At 44.8% G+C, this 18,094-nt stretch overlaps 1 protein-coding gene across 10 annotated transcripts in view; it reads right to left on the bottom strand.

The window, feature by feature from the left end:
• Positions 1 to 54: 54 nt before the first annotated feature.
• Positions 55 to 18,094, bottom strand: part of arhgef2b (rho/rac guanine nucleotide exchange factor (GEF) 2b) — a 53,041-nt gene continuing 35,001 nt past the window's right edge. For 8 of the 10 annotated variants that reach the window (XM_076280384.1, XM_076280386.1, XM_076280383.1 and 5 more), the window contains 20 exons: positions 11,281 to 11,348; positions 10,935 to 10,998; positions 10,197 to 10,332; positions 9,883 to 9,992; positions 9,235 to 9,378; positions 8,750 to 8,997; positions 8,116 to 8,241; positions 7,659 to 7,776; positions 6,830 to 7,078; positions 6,127 to 6,203; positions 5,840 to 6,012; positions 5,444 to 5,511; positions 4,766 to 4,954; positions 4,115 to 4,213; positions 3,943 to 3,998; positions 3,779 to 3,826; positions 3,459 to 3,509; positions 2,753 to 3,148; positions 2,289 to 2,460; positions 55 to 1,638 (listed from right to left, as the gene is read on the bottom strand). In XM_076280384.1, the coding sequence (XP_076136499.1) occupies positions 1,556 to 1,638; positions 2,289 to 2,460; positions 2,753 to 3,148; positions 3,459 to 3,509; positions 3,779 to 3,826; positions 3,943 to 3,998; positions 4,115 to 4,213; positions 4,766 to 4,954; positions 5,444 to 5,511; positions 5,840 to 6,012; positions 6,127 to 6,203; positions 6,830 to 7,078; positions 7,659 to 7,776; positions 8,116 to 8,241; positions 8,750 to 8,997; positions 9,235 to 9,378; positions 9,883 to 9,992; positions 10,197 to 10,332; positions 10,935 to 10,998; positions 11,281 to 11,348 (2,675 nt within the window). In that variant the 3' untranslated portion in view covers positions 55 to 1,555. The remainder of the gene's footprint in view (positions 1,639 to 2,288; positions 2,461 to 2,752; positions 3,149 to 3,458; positions 3,510 to 3,778; positions 3,827 to 3,942; positions 3,999 to 4,114; positions 4,214 to 4,765; positions 4,955 to 5,443; positions 5,512 to 5,839; positions 6,013 to 6,126; positions 6,204 to 6,829; positions 7,079 to 7,658; positions 7,777 to 8,115; positions 8,242 to 8,749; positions 8,998 to 9,234; positions 9,379 to 9,882; positions 9,993 to 10,196; positions 10,333 to 10,934; positions 10,999 to 11,280; positions 11,349 to 18,094) is intronic. The other 2 variants (XM_076280393.1, XM_076280385.1) reach the window with 1 other exon arrangement.

Genomic DNA, 18,094 nt, shown 5'->3' with positions numbered 1-18,094 from the left:
TACCTTTATCTAGATCAAAGACCAAAGAAGGACAAACGAAATTCCATGCATGGCCACATTGAAGAGTTGAATTCTATTTTCTTTATTGATTTTTTAATCGAAGAGTGAGTCATCGTTTAGGTAGTCTTGTTATTTTGACAAATACCCCTTTGAATAAAAGTTTTGATATTTCAACATAAAAGTACTTTAAGACTGACTTGGTGCAGTGGTGCATGCAAGGGAAATGCCAGACAAGACAAATAATTTAAGCAATATTTATGAACAAGACATAAGAGCAAAGTTATTAAGTCAGATAAAAAAACAAAAATAAAAACAATAAAATTACATCACAGTTTAAAAAGTCCACAAAATCTTTTTTTCCCCATGACAATTCAAATGTTTATACAGACAAAGACGTATATATAATATAATATAGAGTGTGAAACACTACTGTAGTTTCTCATTTTTTTTGTGTGTTTGTGCCGTAATAGGAAGGAACTCACAAATAAACTACTATTGTATAATTTCTAAGCTAGAAATTTCCAGTATAACAATGTCAACAATGTTTGACAGAACATTTAATTAGGGACATTCTGTTTATCCTCTGACAAATTTGGTCTGGTTTTAAGACGGAGGACAGCAGACTGGTTTCTCTAGTAGAAGAGACCAGATTCTCACATCAAAAATGAACAGTATAATTAAAAATACGGTTAAAAAAATGCCAACTTGCTACATTGATTCAACACTATTTTCCACTATGTAGAGGTTTGATAACAGTGCTGCAGTTCTACTGTGCACTGGGTTCAGTCAAGTTGGTCATATCAAGTTTTCCTTGTGAAATGACTCCATTGCTTTTTTTTCCGCTGTTGAAAACATGGCAATTGACTTTGGTTTGTCTTTAGCAAGTCTTTCCTTCAGTGAAAACCAAAAGTCATTGTCCCTTCAATGACACTCTCTTCAGATAAAAAATAACTGAAATATTTTGGTCACTGAAAAAGCACAGGAATTGTTTTCAAGTGTTTGTGGTTAAGAGAAGCTGGTGCCAGAAGAGGCCCACACATGATATCAGCATTTAAATACAGACCGCTGCAGCATAAACCTTTACTCCTGTCCACCGCTTACAGGTCAAAGCCCACCCTGGAAGAGGTGTTGCCTGTTCACATAAAAACACTATAATGCTGACATAAAGAGGACCTTAAAGTCATGATGTTTTCTTTTTGATATGTAAAGTATACATTTTCATCAGATAGAGGTGGATGGGAAATTTTTCCCAAACTCTTCCCCAAAGTAAAATATACCCCTCTTTACTAAGGTAGAATGATGAAAGAGATAACCTCATGGAATACAACGGAAGTCTGCTTTTAGACAACTAGAAATAAAGTGTTAATTAATTACAAACCAAAACACATGTTGACTAAATTATTCAATATCATAGTAAGATATATAACATACATGGTTCCAGAATGCATAAAGCCATTGCTACACTGACAAGAGTCCTTTAGATATTTCATATGGCGGTTGAGACTAGGTCCAGCCCTTGCATCACCTCCACGGCTTTGAGGATCTGGGGCGAACGTTAACTCTGAGGGTCCTCAGGATTTTCTTCTGATTCCCGCGCCTCTAGACCACATTCGCTCTCCTCGGGAATATCTTGAAGATCTGTAAAGTCACACAGGAGAATGCTTTAATCAAACACATGTTAGCACAGGCAAGCCCATTCCACCCTTTCTATTGTATCTTAGAGCTGCTTTAGTGTCTCAAGATGTAGTGCTGTCTACACTATGTACAACTAGCTGTAGCGTGTCTTGTGATGATTTCTTTGTTTTCTATGGACTATCTAACAAAAAGAAACGGAAACAGGGTTAAACATTGGCGAGTGATGTTGCCCAGCTCACCACCTTATCACAGTTACAGAGGGGACAGTTACAGTGATCCTGAAGATTTACTGCTATGACACACCTAAGCTACAATCAGTGGTATGTGGTAGAAAGGTATAAAGGTCAAAAGAGGAGAATGAAGGTGGTTTGAAATGCAGCGGTGCTTACACAAGCTGGCTTGTGGGGTGGTGGATAAGAACATTCAGAATGCAAACCAAGAAAGGAATGTGGAAATGGGTTTTTCTGGGAATTGTATTGTTTCACTTAAGTCAAAGTACCATATATTGCCTCATGATGTGTGGGCATAATTATGATGCATAAGCCCTTTCCTTCTTGGACAGAATATAGTAGATGTAGTTTGGGTTCAACTGAAGAAGAGTTACAGTGTAGCGTTAAGCACAGTGAGATGAGATGTCCACATTTTTTGCTGACCTCTGGGACTGTCGGACCGGGACGTGATCTGTATCTCCTCTTCCTCATCATCTGAGTTCTCATCTTCCTCACTGCCCTCCTGAACGCCGTCTAGCTGGTCAATAGGTTCCTGGGAGGCAAGCGGAGCAAGGGGGGCAGCGTCTCCATTGCTGCCTCTCCTCTGGGCAGGAACCTTGAAGGACACAAGGTCAAAAGGTCAAAGGTTACCAATGTTGATTGATGCAGTTATCTAAACCATTGCACCCAGATATGCCTAAAGGTGGTGATTATTGGTTAATTATGCTTGATCAAGCAATCTTTAGGACTTAATTAAATTGATTGAAACCATGCAATTGGAAATTGACCCAAATGGTTCTGATTACCGTCCTTGACACACAGAAACAATCACATACTGACAAATACACACACACACACACACACACACACACACACACAGTGGCACTCCTGTATTCCCCATGCCTCACCAGCTGTGGTGTTGCGGTCTCCGTCTCCTGCTGTCCCGTGACCGCGGCGTCCCCACTCCCTTCCTGCGAGTCGCGCAGCTTCTGCTCCAGCTCGGAGCGGGCCTTCTCGCTGTCCTTCAGCCTGGCTTCAGTCGAGCGTAGCCTGCCCAACTCCTCCTGCAGCAGGCTGTTCTGCCTTTGGAGTAGGGCGAAGTCGGCGCCCGATCCGCCACCGCTGCTGGAGCCTGACACGGACCCGGGGCTGCCCGCGTCCATGCCCGTGTCGCGAGACATGGAGCGGCTGAGCCGCGAGGGCGGGCCGCCGGGCAGGGGCACCGGGGTGGTCGGGGTGGAGCCGGGCATGGAGCCTTCACGAGAGCAGAGCTCCAAGATGGAGTCCTGTCGGACGACTGCGGCCTGAGGGGGCGGGGATGGGAAGGGAGGGGTGTGAGAAGGACCAGGAAGGTGAAATAAATTATTTGGAAATGAATCGTAGCCTAATGTTTACTTTTCAAGCATTTATAGAAAGATATCACTAATATATTTTTATATTATATTACTAATATATTATTGTTGAGTTGTAATGGTTGGATAATAGGCATATCTACAGTTAGACGATCGGAAATGTAAAACATGTATTATGGATTACTATTACTGTACATAGGACATTTTTGCGATTGTTGTTATGTACAGGCAGATGTATGAGAAGTGGACAAAAGTCTCTTACCTGTAGTGCATGGAGCTGAGTGCTTAAGTTTACCAGTCTTTGGCATACCTCCTGAAACCCAGACACAGTTAAGTTAGTGTGAACCTGAACTGAAATCTGCTTTGTAATGCATACAGGTGTTGATACCCCTGAAATTAGTCACTAATAAAGTCACAGATTATCTGAACTCTGCTGTTCCCTTACTTAACATTTCACTGTACTTTTATTTTTTACGGTATTTAACTCTGAGACAACATAGGTGTGCAGCTCCACCAGGTGATTCAAATAGTCATCCAGTGATACAAATTTGGCTCCACATGCTTGACATCAGTCAGGCTTACCTCATTGGGTGTCCTGTTGTGCAGCTGGTTTCCATTTCTGTCCTGCTGCTATCAACAGACAAAGGCAATGTTAAAACCCCATAGGCAATGTTTATCAATGTACTGTTTACTTAGTACAGAAGGAGTCTCTGAATGAAGTGCAAACTCTATGGTCATGGTCATACCTTCAATGGTGCGCTGTTCACATCATGTGTGCCATTGACTGAAATTGTATCTCCATCTGAATAATAGAATAAGGGAGAGGCGTGTTAATAAAATACCACATTTCTTCATTTATCTATATGAACATCCACTTTACTCGGCTACATTCATATAGAGGCAAGGCCGGAGACTTACTGCTCACTGGTGCCCCCGTGTGGTTCTGGTCACCATTGGAACTGCTTGAGTGAGGGAGCTCAATGGTAGAGCCTAGCAGCAACTCACTCAATCTATCGACTGATTGGGAAACAGCGAGTGGGTAAGAGAGAAAAGAGAAAAGGGGTGTCAAGAAAATTCCACTTAATACACAACCTACGTATTACTACACCAGCATTCAATGAGATCAAACAGGTTGGATTTTGTTTTTTTCACTTCATATAACAGCTTTAATCTTAACCTGAACATGAATTGAACTTAACATTAATCTTAGACTCAAGGGACAACTATTTTTGTGGATATTGTGGATAAGTGAGTTATTTGCACACAAACAGGCTCGCCCATGTTAAGTTTGATGTGAGCCTAAAACAAATAGAAAAAAATCTACTACAGTTTGCTCAGACCAATAGCCATCTGTATTGAAAATTGTCAAATATTTACTTTAACCAGGATATTAAAAAGAAGCCGTTAATATCTATGTAACCAAGGTACCCTCAGTTGCACAGGGATATTGTCACGCTAGCATTTGATAGGTAGATCTCAACCCTTTTGTACTTGTTCTCTTCTCTATCTCTCTCTCTCTCACTCCATCTCTCTCATCCCTTTTTATCCCTCTCTTTTCCAGTCTCTCACCTTCGGCGATGGCTTCGGTGAGGATTTTCTCAGCCTGCGGTGCGTGGGGCGTGTCCGCCCTGAAGAGATTCCTGCTGTTGTTGGGGAGCGTGACCTCTTGGCTGCTGGTGACCTCGGCCAGGTCAGAGAACAGGGTCACCCGCTCCTGCAGAAGCTCCAGGACCTCACGGTCCTTCTGCTGGATATCAGCTGTAACAGAGAAAGAGAGAGAGAGAGAGAGGGAGGGAGGGAAATTCAGCACAAGTATAAAAAAGAAGTAAGAGGAACACAAGCTCTATTAAAATTGAATCTATTTTAACTGTTCCCCATTCAGTATCATTCAGAGACATATAATAAGCAAGAAAGAACATGTCTTCAGTATCGGGTGGAAATCATGCTACATCTGAATATAACACTACTGAGGTAGCATGCTCTCACTCACTTTCATTTATTTCTGGGGTTTGATAAAGAACCCCCAGTGAATGAGTTTTTGCCAGCATTCTGTTTACATTAGCAAAAAATAGTGAGTGCTGCATCTCAATGCAACAAAGCGGTTATGGTGTTTGAGTGTGAGTCTGAGAATTATAAACTCAAAATGAGGAAGAAAAAAACAGAAAAGAACTGAGAGAGACAGAAAGAGAAAATTAAGTTGAGGGGATAAAAACAGCACATGGTACAAGTAGTTCCCAGGGCACTAACCTCTAAGCCGGCGGAGTAAGGCCTTGTCCTCCGTCTCAATGAGGGGGAAATCCTCTCTGGATGGACAGCTGAGAGAGAGAGAGAGAGAGAGAGAGAGAGAGAGAGAGAGAGAGAGAGAGAGAGAGAGAGAAATACATGAGTTACACTGGGATAGAGGGGCTTTGGGACTTTATGTGGACAGTCTGAGTTTAAATTTGGGTTTTTGATTGTGTATGATCTCAGGTGTAGTGTGTGTGAGTGGTGATGTTGGGAGATAGGACTCATGCCTGTCATATGAGGTACATCCAGAAGCTGTTTCCTTTTGAGGCCATTGTTTGTCTGTCGACATGCACAGATATGCAAGCATCCGTGCCTGCATGTGGTGGTGTGAGAGAGGGAGAGAGCACACTGACTCACCAGCTGACGGTCTGCTGGATGACACGCATCCAGTTGTTCCTGTCATCTTTGGAGGCGGCGTGCAGTTCGTACATGTCTGGGGGCGTGGAGTCGCTGATGAGAAACATGCCTCGCTCCTGATTGGCTATGTCCCTCACGATCAGATTTTGCAGTGACAGCACCGCAGGCTTATCCTGAGGACACACAGGTTTTTTTTTTTGTCATTATCCGAGTTAATAATATAGTTGTTAATTACTGTAACAAAATAGATGGAGAGAGAAAGAGAGGGATGGGGGGGGGTGACTCACCAGACCGGGGAAGAAGTACTTCTGGTCTTTTTCTTGCATGAACACCAGGATGTCCGTCATCAACAGGACCTGAACGTCTACCAACACAACAACAGGTTTATTAATACACTCCTGTTATTAATGTCAATATATATAGTGAAGGCACTCATGCTTTTCCTCTCCAAATATGATGTTTGCCAAATGCTCAAGCCAGGAGACACACACACGCCCAACAACAGACACTTGCCCTTCCTGATCGCATTTGCTAAAGCATTTCACCGTGGGCGGACACCTTTAACCACTTCAGATCAGATAGCACAAGTGGCTGGCTGTTATAAGTGTGAATATGTGCTACTACCTTCTTTACCTGCATTCTGCGTGTTTCAGGACATATCTATACATCCCTGTGCCCTCTCCTTACTGATAACACTTATTGTGTCCATACTACCATCTCTTCATCCCCTGGGCTCATCCGCCGGCATTTCCTTTTAGACTTCGGTTGTTGATAAGTATTATTGAAATCTCTGTGATAGTGTCCCTACATGAGTCTGTTTCTTTGAGGCGTGTTACCTTATCTACATTTACAATTACATTTAGTCATTTAGCTGACACTTTTATCCAAAGCGAGAAAAAAGGGAACAATCAAGGTACAATTTGACAAGGACAAGTTAGTGTATAGAACCGAATGGCAGTTTTAGTGGAGTTAAGTCAAGGGAAGCAATACCTTTGAGGCGCGAGTTGGCGGTCTTCCACAGCAACGTGCCCTCGTGCACGAGCCTGCGTCGGAGCAGCTCGCCGCCACGGAACACGCCACCGCCGCGCACCTCGGCCTCGGCGCGCGGGTCTAGCCGGGCGCGGATCTCCTGCAGCCGCTGCGTGTGCTCCAGCTCCTGCACCTGATGGTCCACCGAGCTCAGCAGCTCCCGCAGCAGGGTCAGCGCCTGGGCCATAGACTCGGCCTCCTCCTCACTGCCTGGAGACGGACAACGCAGGAGTTACTTTCTCTTTACTCAGAATTATGGCAACATGATTCAGATTCATCTTTACATGATTCAGTCTTCTCTTCACTACCTGTAGAGGCAGGAGGACACGAGACAACTTAGGGGGTTAGTTACTGTTTACTAAGAAATATTGTTTATTGTTTGTTATGGATGTTACGTGACATACTTTTCAGTAAACCAGTGTGGGGACAAGGGACAGTACATGAGTCTCAGTCTTCAGTTTACTGAATACAACTGCTTTTTTATGTTTATTATTACGGTGATGTGTTTTTTTAGAGTTGTTCATTAGGAGTAACCTTTACTTTACTACACAGACATAGATACTGTAGGTGTCAAGGTAAGGTAAAGGAAAGAGAGAGTGGAGAGACTAAACGCCTTGGGAGTACTAACACAAGCACAAAGTGAAAGTCAAATTACCCAGCCTGTAGGAGGTACAGAAGGCATTTAATCTTGCAATACATTTACATTAACTCAAGAAGCACTTGAGGCATTTAAATGCACAATCTGTCATGCTTCTTAAACTGCTAAGAGCGCAGCAAGACCTTTATTTACCTTTCGTGTTGTCTAGGATACGCTGAATGAGGACTGGGTACTTGGTGATGCGCTGTGTGACCAGCAGGGTACATTCTTGGACACCATGGCGACGCAACAGGGGTCCCCTGCTCACCCGCTGTCGAGGAAAGGGAACACAGTGGACCAGCCATGAGCGATGATGTCATAAGTTTCCCCCATACACACATTCACTGACTTCTTTAGCTTCAAGCAAAAATCATAAAGTTTCCTTGTTTGTCTTGTACTACATAACAGTGTAGAATGGTGTGAATTTCATAAATGCAACTAATGACTGTGTCAATGCTTGCAGAAGTAAGCACACATCAGACACCATCTCTGGCCATGAGTGGAGGTTTGGCTCTGGCCTCTACTCTGTCAAAAAAACTCCTGACACTGCTGTTTCACTCCTTCATCTCTCTCTCTATCTCTTTCTCTCTCGCTCTGCTGTTCCTCTCACCCGTATGAACTGCTGGAACCTCTTGTCTCTGGCCAGGAGCTCCTTGTAGAGCTTGACGGCCTTTAAGTGGCGGCTGCAGAACTCTGCGTAGCACTTCCTCATTTCATCAGCATACTGGCCTGAGAACTGTGACACACAGGAAGACAGAAACAAGAGTGAATGAGTGTGTGAAAGAGTGTGTGTGTCCAGTGTTTATGACTGTGAGTAATGTCTTCGTGAGCATTATGTTGCGATTACCAATTCTTTTCATATGTGCCAGCTCCTCCCTGTTTGAACTATTTAGTAGCATTCCTAGGTGTGTGTGTGTGTGTGTGTTTAGTGGTAATAATCTATGTCTCCTTGTTCCACCCATACAACTCCCACCTTATTAATAGTGGCACACGTGTGTGCGCAGGTGAGTGTGTGCGACTGTGCGTGTGTGTAGGTACAGAGATGCCATCGCTGAAATGAATACACACTCTGAGTGAACATGCACACAGCCATGCCCATCCACCAAAATATCTCCCCCCATCCCCCACCTAATTAATGATATTTTTGTTTATTTGTATGACTGTTTGAGTATGCATGTGTGTGTGTGTGTGTCTCCATGTGTGTGTGTGTGTGTGTGTGTGTGCTGATTCTCCCCCCTCTGTACCTGTTCCACCAGCACGTCGCCCAGCTGGTGGATGGTGAAGTTGGTGCTGCTGCCGGGCGCCAGGCTGTGGTTCTTCCTCATGAGCAGCTGGCCGAGGAAGCGCGCGTGCAGCTCCCGCAGCCGGTCCAGGCAGGGGAAGATGGCGTGTGCCACGCCCGGCTCCACCATCAGCTCCTCCAGCATGCCCCGCCGGAACACCTCCATGATCCGCAACGTCCGCACATGGTGCAGCTCCGTCTGGATCAGCTCTGAGAGGAGAGAGAGAGAGGGATGAGGAAGAGAGAGAGAGAGAGAAAAAAGGAAGAGAGACAGAGCGAGAGAGCGATAAAGAGATAAATATGGCTCAATAACTCTCAATAAATATGGCTCCCATAACTATCCCCTGTTGCCCTAAATGACCAGGGTCATGTGTAAAAGCAGATGGGTAAGATTAAGATAGATAGACACACGGGAAAGAGAGGTAAGAGGTCGTAGGCAGGACTAACCATAGATGACGTCCTGCCGCTTGATGACGTCTTTGCGGTGTGTCTGCAGGTAGGAGGAGTCGACGGCCATGCTCCAGGAGTCCGCCTCGAAGTCCTTTCCATCCTTCTCCAGCTCCTCCAGCACAGAGGCGTAGTACGTCTCACCTGGAGGAGGACAGAAAGAGAAAGAGAGAGAGAGAGAAAAAGACAAAGAGAGAAAGAAAGAGAGGGTCAGAAGAGGGGAGGAAGGAGCAGGGATCAGCTTTAAAACTGCCTACATCGTTGTTGTCTTTTACATCATGTTGTCTTCAGCTTCTTTCAATGTGCCTATTTCTCTTTCACATTTCCCATTCTGTTTCCCTCTTCACATTTCGCTACCTCACAGACTTTACATTTCTCTTTCACTAAACAACGTTACCTCTCTTTCAACTCAACTCTGTCTTCTACGAGATGTTTATCTTTTGGTCTCTGTGTTTATCCCACTCTATCTTTTCCACTCTTACTCATGTGTTCTATGATTTGAATGCTGAGTCATCCTCGACTCTCTCTGTCTGTGTGTGTCTTACCCTCATCATTCAAAGACTCCATGGGCATGATTTTAATGCTGAGTCATCCTCCCCACTTTCTGTCTATGTGTGTATTACCCTCATCTGTCTGTGTGTGTCTTACCCTCATCATTCAAGGACTCCATGGACATGGCTCTGTTCCTGAAGTTCAGAGAGTCTGTGGACTGAGACAGGATCCGCCGCAAACCCAGAGGGGAGTCATCGTTCAAGTTCCTATACACACACATGCAAACACGCACACACAAACACACACGCACACACACACACACGCACACACAAACATTAAATCCAACATGATCAGAGTATGCTGACACACATGTAGTCATAGCAACACTCCACTCCTTACTGTATTCTACTTTATTCATTACTGATTCATTACTACTTTATTCACATCTGCAGTGTGTCTAGTGGACTCACCCTGCGATATTATTGGTGGAGACGCTCTTGGAGAGTCCGGAGAGTCCGGAGCGGACCCGCCGTGCTCCCAGCAGCGACTGCCTCAGGCTGTCTGAGGGGTAGATGGCCGAGTTGGGCCTCTCCTTCATCATGGGTGCTGCAGAGGGACAAACAGAACAGAGAACTTACAACCAACATAGATCAATCAAGCAGCTAGTATTCAGCAGCTGTTGCACTGAATGTCTCATTTTGTACAGACACGGGTAGTATTCTCAGTGTAGTAGTGGATGTACTAGTGGATAATTGTAACTGTTTGACAGGGCCAGTAGTGTTTGCTGATGACACATATAGATAAGCATGGAAAGGCCATGTGGCAATAAAGACTGACTAATTTGTTTAGCAGGTAGTACAGCCAACACCGGCTTTTCCTGTTCCCAGATGCAGTGGAGCTGGAGGACAAACCCATCCTCTCTCTGCCACCACGTCTTTGGAACATGAGCTATCCCCACCAGTTGCACAGAACAATGACAACCACATGAAACACTACAAATAGTGACATTTGCTCTGTACAAATACTGTAAAAGTGACCGACACTGGCTTACTGCAGTGGGCTTTTCTAACCCACAGGTGGCAGTGTAGAGACTCAATGGCATGTACACTGACCTCCGTAAACCTCTTGGGAGAGAATGAGAAAAAAAAAAGAGTGGAGGGATTGGACATAAGTGTCCACTTCCGAGGGAGTGAAGGAGGAATACTCACTTTTAGATCGCATGGCGACGTTCTGGAGGGCTGAGCTGTTGCGCACCAGGGCCAACTTCTGTTGCTGTAAGTCACAGGAGGAGAGACAGCAGCTATTGTCAGTTTCAGTCACAAAATTGATACAAAAACTTTAACCTGTTCACAGAGATAGTGATATCCAAATTCAAAAAAACATTTTGAACAGCTTTTCAGCTTCAAAACATATTTTTTAATTTTTTAAATGCTTTGTTTAAATGCTGTTGGAACCACATCCATCTTTTATTGTAAAGATATTTCAGCTTTATTGATATTAAGAGATGTTGGACTCAGGCCCATGTATACTGTGTAGCCATGACACTTGGATTACCTTTTGTTTCATTTTGGCACAGTTGGGCAGTGTGTCTCGGCAGCGGTTGTGGATGGTGACATTGCAGGCTGCAGAAAGACAAAAGCACAAGACAGGGCCAGTTAGTTTGCAGGCCTTGGTTCCCAAAAACAGCCCGGCCCAAACACACACAAATGTATGCAAATGCGGTCACGCTGGTTAAAAGGGAAGGGAACCGTGCTAATGTAAGCCCTGTGCACTTTTCACTCAAAGAGGAAATTAATTCAACATCCTCCCTGTTGGATTAAATGTTGAGCACAAAAACATGTTTATTTGAGACCTTAGACATAAAAAAGGGATATTCCTTGGACTAATAGGATAGTCATCTCAGTCCAGGGTTATCCTAACAGAACAAGCAGGAGTGGGGAAAATACATACTGATAAATACATGTATATACTGTTCTGTTCTACTCTGGTTACTAATTCACTATGCAAATGATATGACCCATGTGCATACAGACAGCTGCATCTTATCCAGAGCAATACATTAGAGCAGAATTGCATCGAAGAAAAGGCAAATGCACTCCTCCACCATCCCACAATTCCCCATTCAAAATCCCCAATCCTCACCAGTATGGTCTCAAATACAGGCAATTAGCATGAACTGCATGGAATAAATGACAGCGGATACCCCACACGGCTGCTAGTGGGTTGAGTGGGGGCCTGTGGTAATTTCCTGCCTATATGAGTTCCTAGTTGGGCTAATTCTCCTGTAAGTGGCTGTGCCAGTGTCCTCCCAACAATCTGCACTAACGAGCCCCCCCTCCCACACTTCATAAACACACCCCAGGCATGAGTGCACACATCCCCCTGATCCCCCCATATCCCAACCCCCCCCCCATGGTGCTGTTGTCATCCCTCTTTCGGAGACAGCCTTCCTTTTCTGTCTGTCTGTCTGTCTTCATCTCCACCCCCACCCCCCACCCCCCCAACCTCATCCACCCGCTCCTCTCGGCTGTCAGACCCCTCCTCCCCATCCTCTCAGACCCCCCACTCTCATTTCTGCTCATTGTTAGACGGGCTCCCACTTCCTGAGAACTGTTTGGGAGGCAGGAAGTCCTCTTTAAACAGGGCAAAGGGGAGGCAGGAGGTGAGTATATGTGCATATGTAGGGTGGTGGGGAAGAGGTGGGTAGGGAGGCTACGTTTGATGCCTGCTGGAACTGAGGGATGGGGTCAGGGTAGGTGATCTGGGGGAGATGAAGATGGGTGTGTGGAGGGGATTGACCTTGTCTTTCATCGCGGCTGTATATACAATAACAGCATATCGCTCAGGATATTGTTTTCTATTTGTGGGTTGTAAAGACTTTCCTGTCTGCTTGCCTTTTCTATATCTAATGACCTGTCCATATCAGTCACATTAAAATCATTTGAATGTGATGTGATTGAAAAAGTGAACAAAAAAGGGGACACCTTAGGTGACAATAATTACAACAATAAATACTACTATATGGAGGGGATACCTTAGGTAACAAATACTACAATAATAAATATTATTACCAGAGGATAGGAGTGCAGAAGTTAAAGTACCCCACTAGTCAAGTGTATCGGAGATGGTGGTAGAAGGAGGAGGTTGAGGTAGGCAAGTGTATGGTAAGTGCATGTTAGGTGTGTTGGAGTTTTAAAAGTGTTAGGAGAGGAGGTACTCTCGAGTTCGGTCTTCAAGCACTTCTTAAAGATAGAGCAGGACATACCTGCTCTGCTAGCACTTGGTAGGTTGTTTAACCATCAACGAACTACAAATAAAAATAGTCTGGATTGGCTTGTGTATACGGTCAGCCGTCCCAGACGACGCTCCTTGGAGGAACATTACTTAACAATAAGTCACACAATGATTTCTCAATGCAAGACTTTCAATACCAGCGAACCATCACCACTAGGACTGGTTGTGAGCAGTGTCATCAGTAAGAAAATAAACATGATCTATTTGTCGAGCTCAGTTTCTGCGGAATGATAACACAATGACGTCAAATCACAGGAAGCACATAAACAACTTTCGACTTCCCTCAATTAGAGTACCAACAATGATTCAAGGATTGGGCTGATACAACTCAGTCCCTTTGCCATAACAAAGCTTTATATCTTGGTATTGCTACAGTCCATGTGGAGTCTGTTGTGTTTGTGATGTCTGACTGCTTCAGTTCAATTCACAAAAGCTGTAATTTGACAGCAGAGACAATGTCAAACCTAGTCGATGCTCATGTGGATGTTGTGATGAGAGGCTATGTGCAGAGTCTGTGTGTGTGTGTGTGTGTGTGTATTTGAGTGTGAGTGTGAACCAGTCCACAACTTTACTCAACACAGGGGTGTCTTTGTTTCTCTCCACAGCAGCCTCGGGCCAGCACTTGTGAGCTCATGTGCATGCTGACACACACACACACACACACACACACACACACACACACACACACACACACACACACACACACACACACACACACACACAGACAGAGGGAGAGACTCAGACATTTTTGCTGTTTTAAAAGTCCAACACCACAGCTATTTGAACTAAATTACACGCATGCTTCCAACGCAAGCTATAAGTGGACAAACAAGCCTGCAGTACACCATTGGCGGTGCTTATTTCCTCCTAAAGATAGAATTTCCACTGCACTTAAGAGGGAACACCCAGCTGAAATGAATGCATGTGTGCTTTTAGGCCAGCTTTCATTAAAACCTCAGAGAACTCTGTCCACGTCAGGAACAAAGAGGCTTCACCAGCGCTTTCTCCAGAACACATAATGAGAGACACACTGGGGACCTATTCTTGGCCCCAGACTCAAACAACAAGCGAGAGAGAGAGAGACAGACAGACAGACAGACAGAGAGAGAGGGAGGGGGGGGAGAAATGCAAAGATATAACACAAACACACACATACAGACAGTGAGAGAAATGCAAAGATATAACACAAACACACACATACAGACAGTGAGAGAAATGCAGATGGAACACAAACACACTCACAGACAGAGAAAGAGAGAAAGAGCGAGGGAGAGAGAGAGAGAGAGAGACGTGTAAGGAAGAAAGAGAAGCACACACACACACACATAGAGAGAGAGAGAGAGTCTTTCCGATGCAGAGGAGACACAGAGAGTGGGAGAGAGAGAGGTGGAGAAAACACCTCCAGCACTAAACAAACAGGCCTTACCCTGAATCACTAAACCAACACAACTGAGCCAGAGCTCAAACAATCCCTGCCTTCACTCTGAGTCTGCTGTCCACTCGGACACAACACAGAAACCAGAGGCCACTAACACCCCCTTTCTTCTGGACCTCATTAACCCCCAGCTCATCTCAGATAAGGACGCTGCTCTCCAAACCAGGACCAGATCCCCACAACGCCACTTCAAGGCGCATCAACACCATTTACTTTTATTTATTAGCCACCACTGCAGCTTCGCTAAATCACGTCGAGGGTGGTGTGATGACGCAGGTGGCTCTGGCAGTCCACTCCACAGCACAGGGAGAGGCTGGAGCAGCCTACCTAGAGCCCTTTGCCGTGTACTGAGCCAGAGTGACTCATATGGTTAATGAGACAGAATTAAGACGGGCCATTCAGAGCTGCAGCCATCACCAAAGCCCGGGGGACTCCTTTCCTCAAAAGCCACTCTTGTCAATCTCTCCCTCAAGAGTCAGCCAGGAAATTGACTTGCACTTGCTCTTCATGGCACATATGGCACCATACCCGTTTGTGTTTTATAACTTAGCTCTTTTTTCACGATTGCTGGTTACATGCATTGCTTATTGTGATGTTCTGCATGCAATCAATCGACTTGGATGATTCTGCTATTGCTATCAGCCAGTGGTTTTCATACGAGTGCATCAACAGCTTTTTAATCATGAGTGCACATTCAATGGGTCATTGTTCTTACACGATACTTCAGTAGACCTGTATGTGTCCAAGTGGAAAAAAAAAACACTTAAAAGTATATGACAGCAAAAAAAACTGTCAGTATCTATAAATCACATTCATTTAACACCATCAACATATATCCGTAGTGTCCAAACTCAACAACAGCTCATCTAGTCCTTTGGACTTATTTACACTTCACTGCTATATGAGGTTATGGTGGAATTGCATAGGATATCCTGCATAATCGGCATGTTAATATGAAGCTAAAACCTCAGATTAGGTCAGAGGGGGGGTAAACAGTGGAAATAATCTGAGTGTTAATCACAGTCTGGGAGATAATCTCACATGTACTGACACAGCACAGTTGATCCGGCCATGCTTCACACACATAGATGTACACACACATATATGCATGGACACGCACATATATGCATATACACACACATATGCATGCTCACATGTGCAATACTTGTGTGTATGCACCATCTTGCACAATTAGCACTATTTGTGAATGTTAAAAATGCTCCTGTCCACCACATCTATGTTAGCCTCAACATGTGTAACTTAAAACATATATAGTCAAATGCAACACACACATACACCCTCACACATACACACACACACACACACACCCGCACACACACACACAAACACACACACACACACACACACACACACAGACATACACAATCACAGACATACACACACAAACACACACAAAGACAGAGAGATGGAGATAGAGGTCTTAACACCTCTGAATCAATACATCTTTATCATGGTCTAACACCGCTTGCCCAGGGGCTATGTGCTGCTGGTGTCAAACACTTACTTGTTCTCATTCACATGGGCCCTTGGTCCTCCAGGGCCTGCTATGATCTGATTGATCTTGAGCAGGAACATGCACAACATCTCCCATCTACAGATCACACAGCCGCTAGCTGGTGTTGGAGACGCTAATCCTCAGATCTACGCCCAGTGATGGATGAAGGTGTCGCATCACATTAAGGCCAATCAGTGTCACTCCCTACATGAGGTCTCACCAGGGCTAATGCATGTTTATTATTCACCTCGGAGAGCTGTCAGTCTAATGAAGAGCAGACTCGATGGGATTAAGTATCGTGCTGCTCACCATAACACTAATGTTAGTCAGATTGAGTGTCTGAGTGAGGTCTTGAGGTCAAGTTTTGAAATCATTTAATCATATGAGAATAACAATAGCCTTCCAACAATTACACATGCTGGACTGATGTTTTGAGGTTTTAAAGAAATTATGCAGTAGATATGATCACAAACAAAACAGCTGAGAAGTATGAGAAATGCAATTCAAGTAAGTAAATCTTGTGTTCTACCGCATAAGCAGTGTAGTATTAATATTGCTATCTTAAGTCATTAACCATCATGCATTATGAATTATCCATCATGGATCGTATTCCATGGGAATTCACCCAGGTTCAGCACAGGGCCCTGAACTTCCATTAAAACACCTCAGTGTCAGCTTCCCACACAGATGGCCCTTTGCTTTTAACCATTCAAGCATGAGAGGGTTAAATGTTAAACATATCTCATATTTTTCACATTTTTCTGCTCCCTCTCTCTGTGTGTGTGTGTGTGTGTGTATGTGTGTGTGTGTGTGTGTGCGTGCACGTGTATCTGTGTGTGTGTGTGTGTTTCCCCGTTTCCCCTGAGTGTGTGTGTGTGTGCATGCGTGTGTGTGTGTGTGTGTGTGTGTGTGTGTGGTGTGTGTGTGTCTGTGTGTGTGTGTGTGTGTGTGTGTGTGTACACTGTACATGCATAATTAGTATGGGCCCCCAGGATATAGTGTAAGTTGGTTTGTGTATGTAGTTAAGAGTCTGTACTATATTCTCTATGTGTGTGTGTGTGTGTGTGTGTGTGTGTGTGTGTGTGTGTGTGGTGTGTGTGTGTGTGTGTGTGTGTGTGTGTGTGTGTGTGTGTGTGTGTGTACACCGTACATGCATAATTAGTATGGGCCCCCAGGATAGAGTAAGTTGGTTTGTGTATGTAGTCTGTACTATATTCTTTGTGTGTGTGTGTGTGTGTGTGTGTGTGTGTGTGTGTGTGTGGGTGTGTGTGTGTGTGTGTGTGTGCGTGTGCACGTGCGTACATGGTCAGTGTATTTGCCTGGAGCGTGTGTGAGAGACAGACTGCTTGTTAATCTCTCACACTCGCATCTCTATCCCCAGATGCACTAATTCCAGATTACAGTTGGAGGTTTGGGTGTGTGTGTGTGTGGGGAGGGGGGGGGGGGGGGGGGGCGGGTACTGGGGAATGGATGGCTGAGTGGATGGGGGGCATGTGGGGGTGGGGGGTGGGGGGACAGACAGCAGCTGTGGGGTGGGCACAGGAGGTCTTCATGGATAGTGCAAACAAAGGGGCCACATGCCAACCTAAGACTGCAGCCTTTAGCCCAGACTCAAGCTTAATCCATGTGTGTTAGCAGTCTGTGCTCAGTAAGCAGTTTTCAAGGGATTTCATCCTCAATTAATATCAAACTGATACTGGAAAGGAAATTTCCAAATGGAGACGCATGCAGAAGAAGAAAAATGGGCACAGGCCAGTCGTATGGTCCATGGAACACCAAAGATCAAAAGATTGGCGTGTATGTAGAGCTGAGAGAGGGAACAAAGAAAGGGTTTGCGTTCAACCTTTGTCCAGTACAGTATAGAATGAAAGACAGGATTCGCTTGTTCCTTTTTCTCCATCCTGACAACCCCCTCTCTTTTCCCCTCTCTATCACCCTTTCCATTCCACCAGCACTATCCAGCCATCCCTCTCTCCCTCTCTGTCTCTTTCTCTCTCACCTCCAGTGCCATCATCAATGATAATGTATTCATGCCCCATGTCGGTCTCAATGCCTCTGTTGCTATTTAATTACCCCCTCCATTCTGAATCAATACCCTTTCGCCCGCGCCCCAGGCTTCAGCT

Source organism: Alosa pseudoharengus, unplaced genomic scaffold (assembly GCF_046254945.1).
Source record: "Alosa pseudoharengus isolate Yale_2024_CS ecotype anadromous, Long Island Sound unplaced genomic scaffold, YU_APseudo_1.1 YU_APseudo_1.1_scf_12, whole genome shotgun sequence".
NCBI lineage: Eukaryota > Metazoa > Chordata > Actinopteri > Clupeiformes > Clupeidae > Alosa > Alosa pseudoharengus.
Note: the sequence above shows the minus strand (reverse complement) of the source record. Positions and strands in the feature narration are given on the sequence as shown.